The sequence below is a fragment of the Terrapene carolina genome, unplaced genomic scaffold, assembly GCF_002925995.2.
Source record: "Terrapene carolina triunguis isolate 2854851 unplaced genomic scaffold, T_m_triunguis-2.0 Scaffold18, whole genome shotgun sequence".
Taxonomy (NCBI): Eukaryota; Metazoa; Chordata; order Testudines; family Emydidae; genus Terrapene; species Terrapene triunguis.
The window spans coordinates 4,187,070-4,212,227 of record NW_020664369.1 but is presented as its reverse complement, the minus strand read 5'-3'; the positions used below and the strand labels follow the sequence as shown (position 1 = coordinate 4,212,227).

Below are 25,158 nucleotides of genomic sequence, written 5' to 3'. Positions count from 1 at the left end.
TCTCACTCTCAACTCCTTGCGCCTCTTTCTCCCAGCTCCTCACACTCTCGCCACAAACTGAAGTGACCTCCTTTTTAAAACCCAGGTGCCCTGATTAGCCTGCCTTAATTGATTCTAGAAGCTTCTTCTTAATTGGCTCCAGGTGTCCTAATTAGCCTGCCTGCCTTAACTGGTTCTAGCAGGTTCCTGATTACTCTAGTGCAGCCCCTGCTCTGGTCACTCAGGGAACAGAAAACTACTCATCCAGTGACCAGTATATTTGCCCTCTACCAGACTCCTGTACCCCACTGGTCTGGGTCTGTCACACTATTCATTTTAAAAGCATTTGAATTCAACTTTAAAGTTAATCACATTTCTTGTATGAAAAGCATCTGTTTCAAGTATTCGGGTGAGGAGGGTACACTACAATGCAGCATACAAAACTATTGCATGTTGTTCAAATAAGGTTCTCAGTGCAGAATAAAAAACTTCAACATTTTAAGCTGGATATTTTGACCTGCCATCCAGGAAAACCACTAAAGGCTTGATCCTGCTTCCACTGAAGTCGACCAGATTCCCGTCATTGATTTCAATGGGAACAATATTGGACCCTAAGCACAAATTGTTTAAAACAATGTACACATTTGTATTAACAACCAAAGGGAACAGACAATTCAAGTAAGTGCTTTTAAACAACAGATTATTTATGGACACATAAAAGATAACATATTGTTTATTCCATCTGGTGTCACCATACAAACATATCTATGCTGGAAAAATATTTTCTTCAAATTCAATATGCATTGCATACATAACACATACACACAGTGGAATTCTGAAAAATAAATTCCCCGCAGAGAATAACAGAATGTTGGGAATCATTAAGAAAGGGATAGGTAAGAAGACAAAAAAAATCATAGTGCCTCTCAATAAATCCACGGTACGCCCACATCTTGAAAACTGACTGCAGATGTGGTCACCCCATCTCAAAAAAGATATATTGGAATTGGAAAAGGTAGAGGAAAGGGCAACAAAAATGATTAGGGGTATGGAACAGCTTCCATATGAGGGCAGATTAAAAAGACTGGGACTTTTGAGCTTGGAAAAGAGACGATTAAGGGGAGATATGATAGAGGTCTATAAAATCATGACTGGTGTGGAGAAAGTAAATAAGGAAGTGTTATTTACTCCTTCTCATAACACAAGAAACTAGGGGTCACCAAATGAAATTAATCGGCAGCAGGTTTAAAACAAACAAAAGGAAGTATTTCTTTACACAACGCACTGTCAACCTGAGGAACTCTTTGCCAGAGGATGTTATGAAGGCCAAGACTATAATAGGGTTCAAAAGAGAACTAGATAAATTCACGGAGGATAGGTCCATCAATGGCTATTAGCCAGGGTGGGCAGGAATGGCATCTCTACCCTCTGTTTGCCGGAAGCTGAGAATGGGCGACAGGAGATGGATCACTTGATGATTCCCTCTGAAGCACCTGGCATTGGCCACTGTTGGAAGACAGGATATTGGGCTAGGTGGACCTTTGGTCTAACCTAGTATGGCTGGTCTTATGTTCTTAATAGTGTGAAACTTTCTGAGAGAGACTTTGGGAAATTAAAAAAAGCTTCATTATAACACATAGTTCAAGAAGAGAGGGCTCATGCAGCAAATCAGAAAAACTGCACTACCAAGAGATTGTTATTTATAATTGCTGAACAAGTATTTGCTTTTAAAAATATAACCACAAATGTAAAATTGTTTTAATAAATAAACCTATCCTAAAAATTGTAAGATGCAGACCATCCTTGAAAGGCATTAATTACGTCCTTTAACCTCTTTTATTAACTTGTCCCTTGTGCGTTTTTATTATGACTGCTCTTCAATAAGAGGGTCACAATATCCATATATGATAACATTTTAAGTAGGTAGGAAATCTTGCTGTAAAACTGAACTCTTCGATTTCACAAATCATGCATTAAAAGCATGGCTAAGGCAGCTGTCATGCAGCGTGACTGTGAATGCCTCTGGTGTATTTCACAGTAATACGTGTAGCCAGTTCTATTTTTAGGATGGCCTCAAGAAAAAACTTGGGTCAGACTTAAAAGCAGTGCCAGAAATAGAAACAAGATTTAAGAATGTACAGCAACATCTGCAAAACAAACTGTCATGTAGAACAGAACATAAATGTTGTACAGCATACAAGAAAATTCTAAAGTCTCTGGGGCATTCCCCCACGGATTTAATGTACTCCAGTGCACTTATGTTCTCCTGGTCATAATATTTACCCTGGAGTATTAATATCCAGAAATACTGGTTTTTAAATTCCTACAAAATTTCATAATTTCCCTTTTTAGGGATAATGACACCATAGGCAGAATTCCTTACTGACATATTTAGTAGCCAGCAGCTGGGAAAATGTTTCTTTGCTTACTCCTTCCAAATCATTCAGTTAGCATGCAGATTAAAGTTCTATCAGTTAAAATACATTTTGTAAAGTACCAAAAGTCAGTACATTGACTATTTCTAAAATCAGTCAGAAGCAATATGTTTCAAATAAATGCTGAAAAGTCATCAAGGAAAGTATGCTCCTAGATAGTTTCTCATGACACTACCTCTCTTGTTTTTCCAGAGATTATTTTATACTAAAATTTAACTTCTATACATCATTGATCCTCTCGATACATATACTCTATATATTAACTATGTTTAAATTACACAGTTGAGCACTCAATAATTCAGGAAATTATGAAGTTATGATTGTATATACAACCTCTCCTCTCCTTCTTGTACCTATGCATTATAGTTCAGTCCATAATTAGGTGATCACATTTTTTCTACACTTTCTTTAGCAACTTATACTGCACAAGTGCATCTAACTTATATTATTTGTTGTGTACTTACTCTATTTTCATTGTCACAATGACCCAGTATATCTATATTGACTTACACTTTTTATATGGTTATATTCTCTTATTTATCACCATCGTAGAAGTACTATACATTTATTTTATGGCCAATAGTAAACCTTTTTTTAAGGTGAAATTTAGGGGTTGAGGCAAACTAGTTTAAAGTTAGATTGCATATATATGCCACAAAATGTTCACTATTATTCAGTGTAGCTCTATTGGCTTCAATGGAGGTAAGCTGATTAACACCAGCTGAGGATCTGGCACTATATTTTTATTTTGAGTCTGTAAGATGTTGTAAAAGAAGAGTTTGCAGTATACTCTGTAAGTTATACACTAAAAGACCATCAGGCACACACGAAATAGTACACAGTATTACAAGTTGCTACACTTGTGTATCTAGGCTGGTGGAAAGAAAGTGTATGATATTATATTGTATTATTTGAGAAGCAGGCGGACACCTTACAAAATGTGCATGCATTGCTTATAAATTAAGCAGTCAAGCCTGAGCCCGAGAATCCTCCAAAACACTTAAAATACAGTCTTTGCAGCAAAGGGTGGCTGTCGCTGCTTGTTCTTCCTAAATAGCAGATGTCAAAATCAAAATGGTTACCCAGCCAAAGATACAATCCAGCCCACTAATGCTTGGATTTGCAGCGTGTACCAACCCTGCCCCCACAGAAAGGGTGAAAGCCACCACTGAAAGAGACTCCAGGCAGTCTCTCCTGGTAAGTCTCTCTGTTCAAGCTACAGTGAATTCCATAATTCTGGAAGATACATTTTCCTTCATATCTACCATCTTTATGCAGGCAGGCAAAGAAATTTACCCCCAACAAGGTAACATCCACTCCCAAAGGAGCAACATAACATACTAGATCACGTAGAAACCCAAACTGCCTTGGCAAAAACAGAAAAGAAAATGCAATGGCTAGTCAGGATACATTCAGCAATAACATGCAATAGAACATTCAAGAGAAAAGGATGATGCTTACCCTGAGCCCTGCCTACAGTGCATGGGTGGGGTCAGAGGGAAAACCTTGCGATATCAGAAGAACTTGAATTGCCCTTTGGCTCCTTCCCCAGGAGAGACTAAAGACGGAGGAAGGAGGCTGCTCCTTCCGCCTCAGTCAAAATATCCTTAGAGCCAGAGAAGGTGCAGCCCAACACACAGACAGGCTATGATTGGTTGAGTGTGCCAAGGAGCCCTTGACAATCATCTAGGAAAACCTCCAGCAAACCCAGCCCACTGGGCCATCACCCCACTGCCTTCTGAGACTATGAAAAGGATAAAGGAGGGACATGGAGTCTGAGCTGAATAGCCAGGCATTGGAAGGCAAGGAAGGGTGGCTGAGCTTAATCAAGCAGTCATGCACAGTGGTATAGTGTAAAACTAAGGAGACCACAAGTAGAGCCCCTCAAAACTACTTGCAGTACATTACCTATGGGCTCCAATAAAGCCAATGAGGAGGACCATGAGGCATGGAGGAAGGTAGCCATCACTGGTCTTCCCAAGAATTAACAGGCAGAGGTCTTCTATGCTGCCTCTCTTTCATCTGCAGAGGGGAATAACATCTCCTTGAATAAACTGGAGACCCTTGAACAGAAAGCTAAGTCTGAGTCTGAGTGCTCCTCCATATATTGTAAAGGGGGTGACAAACCTTCTCCCTGAATGGTAGAAGTTTATAAAGCAATACGTTTCAATACAAAATGCGCACTTTGAGACACAGCAGATCTCGGTACTAAGAGGTGTCTGGAAGTCACAAGCAGGCTTGTTCGGTACCATGAGAACTTTAGGGCACCGGAACTCTTGAGATACCAGGAACATGATAGAACTTGATATAGGCTCCAAGGTTGTTCCTGATGTTGCTGTCTGAAGCACCGATGAAAACACCGATGGCACCACAGAGTCCGAAGAGGCTGTTTTTCTTGCTATTGTGGGCTCTGATGATAGTAGTAGTCATCTTTGGTACCATTCTTTTACTGCCAAGATATAGAACTGAGAGAAAATCTTAGAGTGCTTTACCATACCTGAAGTAGTCAGAGCCTCAACAGCACTCCTTTCAGAGACTGAAGTCTCCAGGGACTGGATCTTCTTTGAGGAGGAACTCTTAGTCCTGCTCCTCTTATCTCCTTCCTTAGTCTTTGAGTGGAAAGTTCAGGACTGATGGAGCTGTTATAGGTAACCTCACTCACAGAGAGTTTCGAAGACCGGGGTCTCAATGCTGCCTTCACGTGGAAGCTCTCGGCGACCATGATCTTAAAGTAGACGGGGCACTAACAGAACTGGGGGGTTCCTGTACAGGGGGGTTCTCCGTACCTGGGCCTAAAGCCGGTCTTAAGGTTTGCTCCATCATTAATAGCCTGTACTTAATTTTCCTGTTTTTATGGGATCTTCCCTTAAGAGAAGTGTAAATCTTCCACTTGTAGGGGATATTCAAGTTTCCCAAGCAATGCCTGACTTGGCAGGAGAGGCACATTTTAAAACCCAGGGAACCCAGCATCCCAGACACAAGAAAAGAAAATTGACCCTTGAATAGGGGGAAAAACATTTTTTTTATTTTTTAGGAAGAAAAAAGAAAATGGGAACAACAATTCCAACAACTATAAACTGCTAAGTAGCCTATAAACTAACTAAAGAACTAACACTATATACTATATTCTAGTGCTAAAAAGAAAAACAGCCACAAACTAAATTCTGTCACTGGACGAAGGTGGTTGAGAAGGAACTATGGGTTTTTAACATGCACAGCCCTATATAGTCTTGACTTGGGACATGAAGAGGATGTGTAGGGCACAAACACTGCTACTAAAAATCTCTGACCAAAGGCAAAGGGCACATGCACACCTGAAGTGGAGCAACTACAGGGACACTACTTGAAAAAGAACAGTGGCTATTTTTAAAAGAGAAATTGCATAGTTGTGTAGGCAGATTGGCCATTTCATGCTTAAGCTCCTTCAAAATTCTTAGATGTAAACCACTGTTATGGATTTCATGTTTTTTAAATTATCAGTTTGCTCCACCACCTCTTCTTCTGACACATCAGTATCTGCTTTCTGATATTTCTTAATCCAACTATTTATTTCTAAACTGGTCAACATTTTTTTGCAACTTCCTTGTGATTTTGGGAATCCTATTTAAAGGAGGAAGTATAACTTTTCCTCACTCTCCTCCTAAACACTGGTGGCTGAACAATTTTTGCTCGAACTACCAAATAAACAAACCCTGAGCAGAAAAAAGCCTTGACAATTTCAGCCTGCAAGCTGAAAGTTTCAGAAATGTATGACTACCTGAAAAACACAGCTTATGTTACCTTAAGTGCAGTTATTGCTGTAAACCCCACTATTAACACACACATATTAATCATTTATGGGCCTAGTAATGTCACAGACTTTTTAAGCAGAATTGTTAGTTAGCTTCAATAGGGAATTCTGTTTAAAGATCAATGCTACAAGATGGCTCTGTTTTGCAGTCAACATCAGTAGGAATTACTGCTTTACTTATACTATATTGTGAAGTAAATAGAGGGGACCATATAAGAATACTTTAATTTATTAGTAGAATACTGCTACAGAAAGTTCAACTCATGGTTTCTGTATGCTATTCATCCGCAAGATGCTCATCCACTGGACAGAGACAGTTGTATTTACGAATACTAAATTATAATAATTTAAAATCCAATATGTGGAAAGTCTTTTTCGGATAATCTGATTTTACAATATATACTGCGTACAAGAAAATTACATTAAAAGAATGTTAAGGTTGCAAAGTCAACCACACACAAATTAGAAAATACCAAAATGAGGGTACATATGCATATAATGCTGTCATTAATTACATGGTAATGTACTATTTTATCCATGTGCAATCAGTCCTCAGGATGGATGGTACTCACTGAATAAGTAGCCATTCAATATTTATTTTTTGTCCTCATCCTTCAGTGTGTGTCCCCCACGCATTATTTACTATACACCATGCAAAGCCTACATCCTGAACACAGAATTATACTTGTCTAGGGACTTTTCTATGGTGTTTTCATTTCAGGATTTAGTTCTTTACAAACATTAATGAATTTATCTTCAAACCCTGTCTGAGTTAAGGTGATATTATTGTCCTTATTTTACACATGGGGAACTAATGCAGAGAAATTCAGACCAACATTTTCAAAAGTGTCATCTAATTTTGGGTGCTTAACTTCAGAAGCTTAGGGCCCAATTATGCAGAGTACTTACATTTTATAACACTTTATATGTTCAGTGCACAGCTCCCATTAACCTCAGTTGCAGTTGAGTGCTCAGCACTTCTGCGAATCAAACCCCCCAGTGTCTCAAGTTGGGCACCCAGAAAATGAAGAACTCAGTGACCTCTGTGAAAATTTTGGTTTACTTGATTTACCTAGCATCACGCAGGAACCCTTACTGAAATATGCACCCAGTGGCCCCTCCATTGTGACAGAGGGGCCACCAGGCCAAACCTGCATGGCACTACAACAACGTGCACTGGGTTGCAACACCACTAACTGGAATTTGGCCTGGTGGCCCCTCTGTCAAAATGGAGGGTCTGCTGGGCAAACCCAGGACAAGAGCTGTTGCTGTGGGATGAGCACAGTGCAGGCTCGCTTTCCAGCCTCTCCATCAACCTCCCCTGAGTGGTAATGTTTTTGGAAGGACTGGGGGCCTCAGTTTCAGATTTTGCCCCATGTCCTAAAGAACCTTTGTGTGCCCCATACCCAGTGGCCCTTGCTGTCAGGAGGAGCGATTGCAGCAGAAGTCCTGCTCAGCCTCTACAGCCATGGGTTAGAGCGTGTCCAGTCAGCGTGTAGGAGTTACATGGGGATGGAACACATTCAATACAAATAGAATCTTCAGTGAATTTAGCAGCCAAACGCTAACAGTGTGTAGGAGTTGCAAGGGGAAGGAACAGGCTCAGTACTGAGCATGTGTGAACTGAGATTTTTCAGAGGCTTATAAATTGGCCAACTCTGACTACATTATCCCAGAGAGGTGCCTGAACTAAACACTCGTAAGAATTTTTTTAACTTGGGCAAACAACTTGTTTTTCCCTAGCCTTGTTCTTGAAAATTGCTGAACCATTATAGCTGAAACTTACACACACACAAAATCAGTCTTAGGTAGACACCTGGCTTGGAAAATTTCAGCGCAAACAGTTTAAGTATAGCAAAATTATAAGAAACTTAAAACAGAGTATTTTGGAAAGAGGCACAGGAAGTTTAGGCAGGTTTTCGTCGTGGGGAGAGGGTGTTAACTGCAGGACCAGTCAACGTTAGAGAAGGCTAGTGGGGCTAGAAAAGGCTCCATGATTTTGAAGAGAAGCCATGAGCTGCAGGCAAAAATACTGGACACCTCACAGGGCTCTGCCCAAGTCCAACAAGTCTCCAGATTGGTGAGGAATCTGAGGCAGGGAAATACATAGAGGTGTATTTATTATTTTGTATAGATCTGGGTATCTATCATGCTACTTAAGTAATGAATAGTGCTGTTTTAAAATTGTGTATTCGTCTGGGTGTCTGGTGGCTTTCTGCACGGCGTTCCCCTGAAAAGGTAAACTGTAAACCAGAAGGCTAAACACCTTCGGTGGGACTCTGGGGGAAGAAGCAACAGCCGCTGGGGAACCTTGGGGGAGACTGTGCTAGTTTCAGGGCCTATTAGAATACTGTGTCCAGTTCTGCTGTCCGCACGTGAAGAAGGATGTGGAAATAAAAACATAAGAACAGCCATGCTGGGTCAGACCAAAGGTCCATCTATCCTAGTATCCTGTCTTCCGACAGAAATACTGAAGAGAGTTGAAGTGATGACCACAAAAATGACAGAGGAGCTGAAAAAACAGCCTTATGAGGTGAGGCTTTAGGACTCAACCTATTCATCTTATCAAGGACGAAGACTGAGAGATGACTTGATCATTGTCTATAGATACTTACATATTGAAGAGATCTCATAGTACAGGGCTTTTCAATCGTGCTGACAAAGGCCTACCAAGTTCCAGTTGTTGGAAATTGAAGTTAGATAAATTCAACCACAAAATAAGATGCAATTTCCTAGAAGTAAGGGTGATAAAATATTGAAACAGCTTACTGGGGCGGTGGGGGGCTCACCATCACTTGGAGTCTTTACAATGAGATGAGATCTCTTTCTAAAAGACATGCCTTAATCCAGTTTCTAGGAGAAATTTTGTGGCCCGTATGTTGGGGAGGAGGGTCAGATTGGATAGTGGTGGTGGTCCCTGGGAGGTTTTTGAACCCCCTTGTTCATTCCTTCCCTTCATGGACCATGGAGAAAACAGGAAGTTCTATACGTCCTCGACATGCTCATAACACTTGCATCTCTGCATTAAGACAATGGCTATAATCAAATCTCACGCTTCAGGGATTCAGCCAGTCATCTGTGTGGGTCAGGATGGAATTTTTTTTCCTGATGCACCATATGCCAAAAGTATTCGAGGGTGTTGTTTTCCCTGAAGCATCAGGGCTTAGCCACAGCTGGAGACAGGATACCAGACAGGGTGGACCAGTGCTCTGAGATAATACAGAGAATCCTCTTTCTTAGATATCTGGCTGGTATGTCTTGCTCACATGTTTAGCAAATCTTGTAACTTAACCATATGTCCTCATATTTTGTCCTCTTTTTTTAAACTACTAACAAAATCATCCAAAGCACAGGAGCTGGTGGTGATGGGGGACTTCAACTACCCAGACATCTGTTGGGAAAATAACACAGCAGGGCACAGATTATCCAACAAGTTCTTGGAATGTATTGGAGACCATTTTTTATTTCAGAAGGTGGAGAACGCTACTGGGGGGTAAGCTGTTCTAGATTTGATTTTGACAAATAGGGAAGAACTGGTTGAGAATTTGAAAGTGGAAGGCAACTTGGGTGAAAGTGATCATTGAATGGTAGAGTTCACGATTCTAAGGAATGGTAGGAGGGAGAACAGCACAATAAAGACAATGGATTTCAAGAAGGCAGACTTTAGCAAACTCAGGGAGTTGGTAGGTAAAATCCCATGGGAAGCAAGTCTAAGGGGAAAAACAATTGAAGACAGTTTGCAGTTTTTCAAAGAGACATTATTAAGGGCATAAGAGCAAACTACCCCACTGTGTAGGAAAGATAGGAAGTATGGCAAGAGACCACCCTGCCTTAACCAGGAGATCTTCAGTGATGTAAAACTCAAAAAAGAGTCCTACAGAAAGTGGAAACTCGGTCAAATTACAAAGGATGAATATGAACAAGTATGTAGGGACAAAATTAGAATGGCCAAGGCACAAAACGAGATCAAACTAGCTAGGGACATAAAGGGTAACAAGAAAACATTCTACAAATAAATTAGAAGCAAGAGGAAGACCAAGAACAGGGTAGGCCCGTTACTCAATCAGGGGGGAAAGACAATAACAGAAAATGTGGAAATGGCAGAGGTGCTTAATGACTTCTTTGTTTCGGTTTTCACCAAGAAGGTTGGTAGCGATTGGACGTCTAACATAGTGAATGCCAGTGAAAATGAGGTAGGATCAGAGTCTAAAATAGGGAAAGAACAAGTCAAAAATTACTTAGATAAGTTAGATGTCTTCAAATCACCAGAGCCTGATGAAATGCATCCTAATATATTCAAGGAGCTGACTGAGGATATATCTGAGCCATTAGCAATTATCTTTGAAAAGTCATAGAAGACGGGAGACATTCCAGAAGACTGGAAAAGGGTAAATATAGTGCCCATCTATAAAAGGGAAATAAGGACAACCCGGGGAATTACAGACCAGTCAGCTTAACTTCTGTACCCGGAAAGATAATGGAGCAAATAATTAAGCAATCAATGTGCAAACACCTATAAGATAATGAGGTGATAAGTAACAGTCAGCACGGATTTGCCAAGACCAAATCGTGTCAAACCAACCTGAGAGCTTTCTTTGACAGAGTAACAAGCCTTGTGGATAGGGGGGAAGCAGTAGATGTGGTATATCTTGACTTTAGTAAGGCTTCTGATACTGTCTCGCATGACCTTCTCATAAACAAACTAGATGGAGCTACTATAAGGTGGGTGCATAACTGGTTGGAAAACCATTCCCAGAAAGTAGTCATCAGTGGTTCATAGTCATGCTGGAAGGGCATAACGAGTGGGGTCCCAAAGGGATCAGTTCTGGGTCTGGTTCTGTTCAATATCTTCATCAATGATTTAGATAATGGCATAGAGAGTACACTTATAAAGTTTGCACACGATACCAACCTGGGAGGGGTTGCAAGTGTTTTGTAAGATAGGATTAAAATTCAAAATTATCTGGACGAACTGGAGAAATGGTCTGAAGTAAATAGGATGAAATTCAATAAGGACCAATGCACAGTACTCCACTTAGGAAGGAACAATCAGTTGCACACATACCAAATGGGAAATGACTGCCTAGGAAGAAGTACTGCGGAAAGGGATCTGGGGGTCATAGTGGATCACAAGGTAAATATGAGTCAACAGTGTAACACTGTCGCAAAAAAAGCAAATATCATTCTGGGATGTATTAGCAGGAGTATTGTAAGCAAGACACAAGAAGTAATTCTTCCGCTCTACTCTGTGCTAATTAGGCCTCAGCTGGAGTATTGTGTCCAGTTCTGGGCACCACATTTCAGGAAAGATGTGGAAAATTGGAGAAAGTCCAGAGAAGAGAAACAAAAATGATTAAAGGTCTAGAAAACATGACCTATGAAGGAAGCTTGAAAAAACTGGGCTTGTTTAGTCTGGAGAGGAGAAGACTGAGAGGAGACATGATAACAGTTTTCGAGGAGGAGGGAGAAAAATTGTTCTTCTTAACCTCTGAGGATAGGACAAGAAGCAATGGGCTTAAATTGCAGCAAGGGCAGTTTAGGTTGGACATTAGGAAAAACTTCCTACCTGTCAGAATGGTTAAGCACTGGAATAAATTGCCTAGGAAGGTTGTGGAATCTCCATCACTGGGGATTTTTAAGAGCAGGTTGGACAAACAGCTGTCAGGGATGGTCTCCTTAGTCCTGCCTTGAATGCAGGGGACTGGACTAGATGACCTCTCAAGGTCCCTTCCAGTTCTATGATTCTATGCCAAAAACTAAGAGACACTATCCAATAATTCAGGCCTCAAATTTAGATTACAGAAAATAAATACATACCCATACAGATTTACCAAACCTAATAGAATTAAAATGTTGTAATTTGTTCTTATTGAAATGAGAGCATTTGTGTTAGTGCATGAGAAAACTGACTAAACAAAAGTGAAATGGACTAGTGCATTTTCATTGTTAAAATTGGGTGAAATGCAGAAGTAAAAGTACAGCACAAATGGTGTAAAGTAAAATTGGATATTTAGGAATTTTAAATGATGTAAAGCAGTATTTCTCAGTTGGTGGGTCACAAGGCATTGAGAGTTATTACAAGCTAAAGCAAAGAAATCTCACTTCCCTGCTCCCTACACACCCTTACCCTTCAAGGTCAAATCCGCTCTATCAACCTCTCTATTCATATACACAGTTAAATTATATAGGTTTATTGTTACCAATACATTTGTACTTTGACTTTTACAGTAAATGTGTAAAAGTGTTGTGAAAATGTTTTACTTCAAATAAAGGGATTGCCAACCTCAGAAGATTGAGAAACACTAATCTAAAGTATTAACAATAATGAACGTAAGTAACTTATCCTGAAAGTACTGTAACATCAGGAGTATCTGAAGGAATGAGGTAAGACCATATTATCTAAAAATCCAAACAACTTTAATGCAACCACAGTCCTACCACAGCAGTGCCTGCCTCGCCTAGCACCAGCAACAGGCCCACCACAAAAAGCATTTCCATTCTCATTCCCCCAGCTTCTCTCTCAAGGGGAATGGCAGGGGAGGGTGAATGCCCATTACAATTTTAATCAGCCTCCATCTAAAAAATATATTTCTTCTTTAAAATATTGAAGGATAAGTTAAGACATATTGCTTGCATGAGAGTAAGGGTTTGTAGGACTGGGCTCCAATATTCCAGACACATTATACATTCACTAGCCAAAGGAAAGAGGTTTCTTACTGTAGTTCAGTGGCACAAGTTCTGGGCTCTTTGGCGTTTTGAGTTTAAATGACACATCTCCAATAGTAACAGTATCCCCTAGAAAAAAAGAAGAAATATTAAAATATACTGTACACTTTTTAAAAAGCATACATGTGCTTGCAATAATGCTGACACTGGAGGCCTAGAAGTGAAGAAGGGTATGACTGCACATTCAGGGAACAGCCTCTGCTGAGTTTCAGAACTATTAATGTATTAGCATCTAACACTTTCCAATGGTTCAAGCACCAGGATATTTTTGGTTTAAGAAACACTTCCATAGAGTGTACTTTCGTTGTTGTTATAGCCAGGGCCCTCTGTATTCCACAGCTATGGAATTCACTCTTCGCCGCAGAGCTGTGCTACAGAATCTGAGCTTTCATCTTTTAAAAATTAATCTTCTAGCCCTCATGACTGCAGAACCTTGAAAATGTGACACGAGCATAACTTAATGGAGTGGTGATTTTCCGGAGTATGTAGACAGCCTGAAACAATACCTCTGAGCTGTGAAAATTGACCCATTCATTTCAATCAGTGCCCCATCAACTCAATGGTTGCACACCTGCAGAATCTGGTGTCTTCCTAAGATGTCGCAAAACACTAAGTCCTATCAGTTCTTGTGAAGTTTTAGAATTGGTAGCTTAGTTTATGGTTATATTTTTCTGAGAGACTGGGGTGGCAAATATATGGCCTGCAAGTCAGAGCTAGCATCCAGAACCCTCTCATGAATCCCCAGCTCAGCCCATGTGCTTCAAAAGGATCCTGGTCACAGCTCCCTGTTTTCATCAGCTCACAAGAAGCTACAGGGTTCAATAAATGTGTTAGCTCATTATTTTAACATGTATGCAAGATGTCTGACATGGATTGTATATATTCAGGGTTTTCAAGTATCCCTTATCTATGATTATTTTAGAGGGTCTTTCTCCTCCTTTTTTGACCAGGTGATTTTTCCCACCAACCTTTTTCTAGTTCAAACAGTATTTTTAGGAGGTGGGTTTTTTTTTTTAAACATTTTAAAAAGTTCACTACTTCAGATATTTTGTGCCTATTTGATACAGGCACATCCTTCCTTATTTTAAGCCCCATTAGGGACCACAGTATGCAGCTGAATGAGGAGACATAAAAATATCACAGCATGGACAAACGAGAGCAGACTCCACAGAGCCACTTCTCCCGTTCTTGCACAGGTGTGTGGGAAGGGAAGTGGGTGAAGCCTTCACTATACCTCTTATACCCCCAAAAATTCACCAGCGAGCACAGCTGAGCTAGCATAGAAGGGAAAGTATTTGGACCAGGTATAGAGCTGGCACAGATTACTTCCTCCTTGGAGCAAGAGAGGAATTAGGGACCATTTTGTGACACCCGAGGTTCTCCTTGGGCAACACCTAGTTGTACTGCCATTTACCCAGGGTCTGTGGCAAACCCATAAACTAGTCCTTATTAATGGACTTCTCTCAGGCCTTACAAGTTTTCCCTGATAAATTCTAAAACCCTAATTATTCCCCTTGACTCTCTCAACTAGCATTAGCTCATTCTCCAACTTTGCTGCCTTTATCTTTTCCCAGCACCCCTTAATTGGCTGTATTCTTGTTAAGTTGCACTTGTCAATTTTCCATTTCCAGTACAGATTTGTATTTTAATATCAACTTCCAGTCCTTGGCCAATCCCTCAAAAAACCACATTAGCTACTTCTCCTTACACTCTTCATTTCTGGATCAATAGTAATGTAAATGTGTCTGAATTATGATATTTTGTAGCATCCTTTCATCCTACTGTATTTTAATACCACATTCCTCTTGCTGTTTCCTGAATCCTGGCTCCTAAGAAATGCTTGAACAAATCTAACATTCATTATTTAATACCCTTTAACAGTCTACAAGAAGCACTGTATCGACAAACAACGTATGCAGTGTTTCCTACAGTAACTCCACTTACATCAATATAATAGGTCAGTCTTTCCCTGTGGCTAGTTGATGGTCATTGTACCTTTAAGCTCAGGATCCCTTTAAAACTTACTCTCTCCGTAGGCTGCAAAAAAATGTAGTAAGCCAGCACTTTAGGGCTGAAAACTACACCAAAGCTCCCCTCCCACTCCGCTTATGTGTCTGCAGCTCTAATGTCTCTTGCTCACTGGGGTGATAATGAAGGGCTGAACAGGCTGGATCCAAGTAGGATCCTGAGCAGGCTGGAAGACATCTGAAATTTCAGCAAGTGTCCCGAGGGGTCCACTGCTTGCCTGAAGCTCCACAACCCCCTTCTTCAGGTCATCTTCTTAAATGCTAAAATTCCTCTTAAAACAGATTTGTCTGATTGTCTGCCTCAGGAATTTAGTGTCAATTTGTTTTCTCGCCTTCCCCCAGCCAACGAGCGACAAAACAAGTGTATATGACTAATTAGCTTATAGCTTAAATTATTTACATTCAAGTTGTAAACATACTGTCTCTCTCCCCTATACACATGATTCGTTCAAAATACAGAAGGAATGAGACATGGGCTGAAAGGACAAGATGTGTGATACCAGACAAAGAGCAGACAAGTAAAAAAAAAAGAAAGAAAACCAAAACCAAAACCAAAGCAACTTCCCTTCTATTTTTGATGTTTTTTGTATACAAAAATAAGACAGTATAAGCTTTAGGATCACAATAGAAACTACTTTTATTTGACCATTTTCTCACCAACAGAAGTTGGTCCAATAAAAGACATTACTTCGACCACCTTGTCTTTCTAATATCCTGGAACTGACACAGCTACAACTACACTGCATACAATAGAAACTACAGCAGTTTTTTAGGCTACCTATTACATTCGCCAAGCAAAGCAAGGCCTTACACTCAACTCGATGGCATTTCTCCGTTTGCCTGTCTTTCTGTAACATGATATATTCTGAAAACGACATCCTGTCATGGACTGTTCCAGGTATCAAAGTGCAGAGCCTATTGATTTTAATGTAAATCAGAAAATCAGAAAAGCCTGAAATTCCATTAAAATCAGGCCCATACAGTGCCCATTTGGGGAAAACAGGAAGGTGGAAGTAGGGGACATACAGAGCTCCTGGCATCTGGTTAGAAAACATATCAGATTTAGCCAGCTCTGTAAAAAGAACCAGTTGATGACATCCATTAACACTGTCCAGGTTACATCCTCCTCCCCATCTCAGTTCTGCTCATGATGGCAATGGAATTTAAAATGATGATGCCCTGAACGACTTGTCGCCCAGACAGAAAGAAAATAAATAATTTTACAAATTACAAATTGTGGGGAAATGGAGGAACGCAAGGAGCTCCTGGTGTGTGCAATGAGTTCAGCCTACAGAAACATCACAGTGTGCAACTCTAGTCTAGGTTCTTCTATCATGCTTATCTCTATGGTACATATACAAAGGGACCTCACCTGTCCTTCTAACATCATCAAGTATATTACTAGGGTTCCGTCTATTGACACACGTTTTTTTAAAAATTACAAACCTATATTATGAGAATTCCAAACTTTCTCTCTCCTTATACTACCCCCATCAAAATGGAGTTAAAATACTACAATGGCACACTTGTGTCACTGTAGCGCTTCAGTGTAGACCAGGGGTCGGCAATGTTCGGCACACGGCTCGCCAGGGTAAGCACCCTGGCAGGCCGGGCCAGTTTTATTTACCTGCTGACGCGGCAGGTTCGGCCGATCGCGGCCCCCACTGGCCGCGGTTCGCCGTCCCGGGCCAATGGGGGCGGCGAGAAGCGGTGCGGGCGAGGGATGTGCTGGCCGTGCCGACCCCTGGTGTAGACACTACCTAGGCCAATGGGAGGGATTCTCCCATCGCTATAGGTAATCCACCTCCCCGAGAGGCGGTAGCTAGGTTGACGGAAGAATTGTGCCGTCAACCTAGCACTATCTACACCGGGGGTTAGGTCGATATAGCTACATCTCTCGGGTCTGCATTTTTCACACACCTGAGAGACATACCTATACCGATGTAAATTCCTAGTGTAGACCAGACCCTAGAATGAGCACAGATGAAGTCCTGAAAACCACAGCTGAACAGACAGTTTTGGGGGGGAGGGAGTGCTAGTTTAAAACTGAACCTTAACACAATAGCTCAGTAGCACTTTCCTGAAGCTGTGCAATTTTTAACTTTCACTCAGACACCGCAGAACTGTTGGAAAGTGAGCTTCTAAATAAAGATATTTGCTTATCTTGAGATAATTTAGCTAATAAAAATGTGACAACCCATGGAAACTAACACCCTCTATTTTTCTAGAACTGCAATTTAGAGTGGATAACACATTTAATACACCCCTATTCCTACAAGAAGTGACAAAATCCATGTCTACACTATGGTTGCTACTGCAGCCATAGTATAACCCCATAGTGCAGACACAGACTACAGTTTCGGAAGGGGGTCTTCCATTGCTGTAGGAACTCCACCTACCCAAGTGACAGTAAATAGCATTCTTCTGTCGACCTAACTGCCACAACATGGCGGTTTGGGGTTAGCATAGCTGGGGTACTCTGGAGTTTAGATTTTTCACACCCCGGAGTGCCGTACATATGTTGACCTAAGTTTTAAGTGTAGACGAGGCTGATCATAGGTTCTTCATATGATCAGAAGTGGCTAAGAATTAGGTCTATCAGTCAGACTATCAAGCCCATGCCTAACCCCACATGATAACAGAATTTCATGCAGCTGTCCACCCACATGGATCACAATCACAGGATTGGAGACCTAGATTTATATCTCATTTAAAAGCTCATATATTACTTTGATATTTTTTCCACCCCATCAAATTATTTTTCCTACAAGTGGTGAATAAAGAGCTATTGTTATATCTATTTTTAAAAATTTTGAGATTCAAAGGCCTGATCTACACTTAAAATTTAGATTCACATAGCTACATTGCTCAGGGGTGTGGAAAATCCACAAACCTGACTGACAGCTATCCCAACCTATGCCAACAGAAGAATGCTTCTGTTGACCTTGCTATCATCATTCAGAGAGGTGGCGTTCCTAAACGGACAGAAAAAGCCCTTACATTGCAATAGGATGCATCTATACTGTGGGGTTATGCTGCCATAGCTACGGCAACATAACTATGCCAGTATGGTCTCCGTAGTGTAGACATACTCTCATACACAACAATGGTATGAGTCATATATATAAAGACAGATAAATAGATTATATCAGGGATTCTCAAACTGGTGGTCGTGACCCATCAGGGGGTCACAAGGTTATTACATGGGGGGTCACGAGCTGTTAGCCTCCACCCCCAAACCCCACTTTGCCTCCAGCATTTATAACAGTGTTAAATACAAAAAAAGTGTTTTTAATTTATAAGGGGGGGGTCGCACACATAGGTTTGCTGTGTGAAAGGGGTCACCAATACAAAAGTTTGAGAAACACTGGATTATATCTTAATCACAATTAAAAAAAAAGTAGCAGAAAATAGTTTTTCCTACATTTTTCTATTAGCTACTTTTTATGGTGAAATAACACATCATGAAAAACAAAAGAAATAAAATTAATGTAAAATGGCCATTTTAAAACAAAGAATCCCCTCTAATTTTAGACTCTTATCTGCAAGGATGTACACATGTATAAAACCTTACTCACTGTGAGCAGTCCCACTGAGGTCGGTAACATTATGCATATAAATAATTCCAAGCACATATGTCAGTCTTTGCAGGATCGGGACCCTAATGAGACACTGGGAGGTTTGAAATGCATTCTTATTGGGTGGTTAAGAATTCTCTCTTTTGGACTCTTTAGGTCTGAAATTATATGATTACCATACTGAAAAAGTGATCTCAAAATATCTATAATTCAGTCTTTTATAAAATATTCATCTTCTCTCTTCAACTAATAGCACAAACACATTAAAACTGTGGTGTTATGCACTGCTAACACTAATTTCTGTGTGATTATACCACATCTGTTTGAGAAAAGTTCAACAGCTAAATTACATCTGTATATATATTTTTAGATCCTCATTTCATGATAAAGAGAAGGAAAGGAAAATAAATGCTTCCAACTGATGTCATTTACAAAACACCTTTACAAAAGGACATGTAGCAGAGAGAATGGCAACTCATCCTTAGAGAGCCAATTTAAGCTTGAAAAGGATAATGGTATTGTTATTAAGAATTTGTTTTTTCCTTTTCCTCAGCCTTTTTTAATAAATTATTACAAAGTACAGCAAGCATGTATTTTGAGTTAAATGCATGATTTTACACTTATTTAAATAGTTCTGTGCTTGCATTTTGGCTTGTGCATTGTAGTCTTTAGTTATAAATGTATTCATGCTCGCAGGCCTATTCTATACACATCTGAAGGATAACTGTGGTCTTGGGAGTACTAGGGGTGTTTTGTTTTGTTTTTTTATTTACGTGTTCCAGGAAAACAGTATCACAAGCAAAAGTTTGTTCCACTGCTTCCTTTTTTGGGGTTAATTGATTAAGTTAGCTCTATATCCACTGCATTAAACAGTCTGCAGAGTTGGGGGTTACTTGTTAGCAAATAAGGGTACTTACGTTGAAATTCTACTAACGTTTCAAAAAAGTCTCCTGCCTTAGTTAGCAACATTTCTTCAAGTGAGAACCAATACTCTTCTGGACAAAATATGTGGTGCCGCATTTCCCTCTAAGGAAAATAGGGTGACCAGATAGCAAGTGTGAAAAATCAGGACGGGGGCGTGGGGGGGTAATAGGAGCCTATATAAGAAAAAGACCCAAAAATCGGGACTGTCCCTATAAAATCGGGACATCTGGTCACCCTAAAGGAAACACAGTGCTGACTTTCAGCATCTAATATTTTCATAATACATAATGTAATTTCCAATCAACATTAGCTGTGTTAGAACCAGAGAAGTTCTGATGTTTTTTGGCTAAGGCTTGATTTTCTTCTGTGACCTGCTATGGACTAATGATTTTCTTCACTAGTTAAAGTCTACAATGTCAATAAAGACAATATATATTTGTATTTACCCTAGGATTGATTACAAAGCCGATGATAAAGCAAGCTGAGCTTCAAAACATCAAGTGTCTTCTCTTGGAGAACTAACAAGTACTGTTATACTCCTTTTTCTCCCCCTTTCTGAGCATATTATTTCTGCATTGGAATCTTCCCTGGACACCTAATAATCATTTATGGGATTAAAGAAACCAGCATAAAGCAGAGCTTTTTATAATTTGAAAGCATTATACATCTTGGCAATTTGTGAAAATATTATGCACTGTTAGTATGGAATGATTGACAATGCTCAATTAATATATTGTACACCTCTTGTGATAAATCAGTTTAAATATTTTTAACAGTAGGATAATTAAACTTTGTACTTATTGTGTATACCTTAGTTTTGCCCTGTATTTACAATGTGTTGTGTAAATTGGCTACAAGAGATTTTTATCAAAAATATTAATTCCTACCAAAAAATGAGTGGCCTTCAGCTGTATTCTCTGACGCCCCCAATTGAAAGGGAATTCTCTGAATCTTAGTGATGTGGAGGGAGTATATGCCAGCTGCTTTGTTTTTCCAGTAAAAACATGAATTTAATGGCCAAAAATGTTCTGGCTCAAAAAGGATGATATCCTGGGCTGAACACTTAAGAATTGTCCTGTTCACCAATTAGGTAGTTGGCACTTTCCACTAGTGTGCTTTATCAGTGCTAAGCTGTCCGGCTTGTCAGTACTGTACTATAATATGTAAAAGTAACTTAGTGTTTCAATACTAAAATAAGGTTTCCAAAGTACAGTTTGTTCAAAGTAGAATATCCAAGCTGTCAACCTATTTTTAAATGAGCTTAAACATCAAGCATAATTGATCATTAGTATATTTTCAGTGACACAATAAAAGAAAATAAACCATGTCTGAAAATCAAAAAGACTTATTAAAAAGAACTTCCTTTTATTGAAAACTAGTTGAAACACCCTTCAAAATTCACCCTGGCAATTCCTATGTGACTTTTAATAAGAGTCCTTGCAGAGTGCTTGAATTGGCTAAACAAGTTCAACTTCAGGACAACAAGGTTTATGTATTAACCCAAAAAATATTTGCAAAACAAACCCACAAACAATCGTGGCTATAATTAAATATTTACTAAATATTAGAAGTTAAATTTAAAACAATTACCAGATTTTGAATCTCACAGCCTGTACTGAATTTTACTCAAAGAGAATGACCAAGAATCATGTTTATTATGCGTTAATAGTCTGCTGAGCGGTGCATGGCTATGTCTACACTGCACACCTTACAGCAGCACAGCTGTGCCCTGTAAGGTATGCAGTGTAGCCGCTCTTTGTCGGCAGGAGAGGTCTCCTGCTGACAAAATAAAACCACCCCCAATGAGGGGTGGTAGCTTTGTCAGCAGGAGAGCATCTCCCACCAACAAAGCACTGTCCACAGCAGCGCTTTTCCTCGGTAAAACTTTTGTCGGTCGGGGTGTGTTTTTTCACACCCTTGACCAACAAAAGTTTTACCGACGAAAGTGCAGTGTAGATGTAGCCTGTCTTATATCCTAATCCTCCAAAAGTCATATAAAACAGAGTGGCACACTTTGTAGCTTGCATGGTCTGAGCTCACTGTACACACAAGCATCCCTGCAATTTTCCCCACAAACTCCCTGTGTGCCACCCTCCTCCTCTATTTCAGAGACTCCCTGCAATTCCCCTACTCCCATCCTCATGCCTAAGGCTCTGTATGCACCCCAAAAAATTCTCCCTTTCACCATATGCCAGGAACTCACAGTCTTCCCCATTTTCATTGTGACTGCTCGTCTTAGCTTGCTTACATCTAGAGGGTTGCCAACCTCCTTACACACACAAGGGGGTCCTTGCTGCCCTCCATTTCCCCCCTAATTTGGAATTTATAAAATTATTTCTTTTCTCTCTGTCTGGGATATAAGTCATTCAGGTTGTCAACATTTTAAACACTTTTGGAACAATGGGCAGAGCTGAGATGGGGTGTGTTGTTACACTGGAAGGCATTAAAAGAAAAAGTTGATGGCAGCCATTTTTTTTAAACTCTCTAGACAACAACATATGTGGTTGAAGCTGTGGGTGTGCTAACCAAATACCAAGAGCTCTGTCTCCCTCCCACCCATTTCTGGTTTTCACCAAAAATCAATAGGATTCTTCCCATTTTTGTGTAGAACATATCCTGCAATTTTGGAATTGATCGGCTGTGGTGTTCAAGACTTATGCCCAGACACACAAGCAGAGAAATGCCATCGAATTGAGTGTAGGCCTCACTTCGCTCAGCCAATAAAAGGCTGCACACTTCATTGCTCATAAGCTCAGCCAACAAAGTAAATACAATTTTCATCACCACCACTTCACTGAAGAAAAGTAACAGACTGTTATACTCTACTGGCTTGGAACATGCAACCTGAATATAAAAATTCTCAAATGGACCAACTCTTGGACTTTATTCAAGAAATCAAATAATAATCAGAAAAAAATAGGATCTCCCATTTGAGCTGCACAAGTCTCTCAAGTGTTTCCATGAAGCTTTAGTAACCTCTTTTCTCTTCCCATAATTCTATGACTTCCACACCCCACTCTTCATAACTCTCTGTCACTGGCTGCCTTCATCTGTTCTTCCACAGCTCTTCATAAGGTGCCAGGAGGCCTCTACTCCCTATTGCAAAGGAAGTTAGGGGGAGGTGGGTGCCCCCACTTCACATTTTACAAAACTGTGACCGGCAACCATTCTGTTTCAATACTGAGGAGCTACCGCCACACCAGAATCTGGGATGTGTCTCAGCTTCAGGCAATCAGGGAGCCAGACTGACTGTTGCTTACCTAGCTGGCTGCAGCTTCCAGCCCTTCCCAAAAATCTCTTTTTGCATAGGGGAAGAGAGGAAACACTATATCAAGAAGCCTCCTAGTGGGGGCAGCCCCCTGAAAGCCCATGGAGAAGGTAACAAAAGTACCCATTGTTGCAAAAGAGGAGGAGCAGGTTACCCGACTGCACACCCGAAGTTGTCAAAGGTATAGGAGACCTGGGTCCTGCAAGAGGATGTGAGGAGGACCTAAGGAGAATGGAGTCCACTGGAGGAGAATGGGCAATAAATAGTATTCCTAATATCAAGACCTCACAATTCATAGGAATATAAGAATTGCCTTACTGAATGAGATCCAAAATCCATCTAGTCCAGTAGCCGGTCTCTGACAGTGGCTTCAGAGGACGTGCAAACCCTGAGGCTTACTATTCCTTCCAACATTATCATCATTAATTTTGATAACAAGAACGGAGTTATCCATAGACATACCCCATCTCTCTTTGAATTTCTCTCAATTCTTGGCCTCAATGTCATCCTGTAGCACAGAGTTTTGTAATCTAATTGTGCACTGGGTTAAAAAGTTTCACAGTCTAATTATGCAACGGGAGAAAAAGTACCTCCTTTTATCAGTTTTGAATTTTCCACCTTTTAATTTAATTGAACGCCTTCTTGTTCTTGAGTTATGAGATGGGAGAACTAAAGCTCCTGATCTACCTTCTCGATACTATTACTTATATAATTTTTATCACGCCCCCTCTTATGCATTTCCTTTCTATGGTAAAAAATCCCAATCTTTTCAATCTCACTTTTATACATTTTTTCCGATTCAAACATCCTCTGAATATTATAAGACCTCATTATATTCATTCCTCAAACTAGCTCCTTCCTTGATTAACTCAAACCTGTTTGACTGATTGCTCATTATCTGGCAGCAAAACTGAGTAATAGTGCTGTAAGTAAGAATTAAAACAAGTACATAAATTTAAGAGACCATCAGGACCTCTCAAAAGGATTCTAGCTCCATAATTCATACTTGGTCATTATTCAGTCTATATTTAGGAATTGTGATTCCTTTGGCACACATCCAGAAAAATGTTACCTACTGTTGGTGTATGTCATTGTTTTAAGCGCCAGTTCTAATTTGTGCAAGGTTGTCACATGTTTTGAACATCATTATAAGATACTCTGGGATTGTTCAAGGAACACGGTCCCACTCACCCAATATATGCAGGACCAAGGTCAACTGTATGTCCTAATAGTGCTGCTTAAGGGAACATATACAGGTTCTGAGACCATTTTTTAAACCTGTAAAATTGCCTCAAGGTAGGAGGACTATATTCTACAGACAAGTCCAATCCTGCAAATAGATCAGTATCATCGGACCCCTGAATTTAGTGGGGTTCTGCCTTTGTAAAGTGGCAATCCTATGCAATCAAGTATCAGGAGGTAGCCGTGTTAGTCTGTATCTACAAAAACAACAAGGAGTCTGGTGGCACCTTAAAGACTAACAGATTTATTTGGGCATAAGCTTTCGTGAGTAAAAACCTCACTTCTTCGGATGCATAGAGGTAACAATACAAGCATCACTACTCTGTCCCAGAGGAGTGGTTCTCAAACTATAGGCTGCAGAGCTCTTCCTGGTGATCCATAAAATGAAGCATTTTGAAACACAAACAATGGACAGACAAGGCAAGTGTTTTGGAGCCTTTTCTCTCATGAGGTGCTTCTCAGAATGGAAAAATTGGTGAATTGTTGCCCTAAAATGTGTCAACATCTCCCAACTTTACTACAAAGCCTATACACTCAGTGGAGTTTAGATGGAGAGGAGCAGGGAACTGTCCTGCTCCTATTCCCCAGTTACTTTTGTTTTGACTTTCCAGACAGGAAAAAGGGATACAAGACCCTGAGAAATTTTTAAAGTAAAAGCCACCAAAACAAAACCCAACGCACCTAGCATGAAATGGAAGATACCACTAGCGTGTGAGGAGGAGAGGAGATTAAGACTAGAGGAGGTTAAAATCATGGAGCCATGAGTTTGGGGATGAGGGAGGCAGGGAGGGAATTAGAACTGGATCTGGACAGGTGAGATTGGGTTTTGGGAGCAGCAGGGTCTGGTGCGGATTAGATTTTGGGGGCTTGGATTTGGGGGGTAATGGGGATTGATAGTGAGGTGTAAAGGCAGCATTAGAGGCTGATGGTGGTTGGATATGGGGTAGTGAGGTGATATTGGTGAATGGGGGGACACTAGAATTTGGGTTTATGGTTGAGCTGGGATTTGGGGTCAGTGGGAGCTGATGGGGGCATGGAGGGGACTGGAGTTTGGGGACAGTGAAAGCTGATGGTGATTGGATTTGGGGGTAGTAGGGGCTGATGGTGGGATGTGGAGCAATGGAGTTTGGGGGTTGAGGAGACTGGAGTTTAGGGACAGTGGGGGCTGATGGTAGTTGGCTTTGCAGGC

General features: G+C 40.4%; 1 protein-coding gene across 1 annotated transcript in view; it reads right to left on the bottom strand.

Annotated features, from left to right (window-relative positions):
- LOC112103175 (von Willebrand factor A domain-containing protein 8) overlaps positions 1 to 25,158 on the bottom strand; it is a 255,098-nt gene that overhangs the window by 229,505 nt on the left and 435 nt on the right. Inside the window, exon 2 of the mRNA XM_029911809.1 lies at positions 12,922 to 12,999. Coding sequence (XP_029767669.1) covers positions 12,922 to 12,999 — 78 coding nt within the window. The remainder of the gene's footprint in view (positions 1 to 12,921; positions 13,000 to 25,158) is intronic.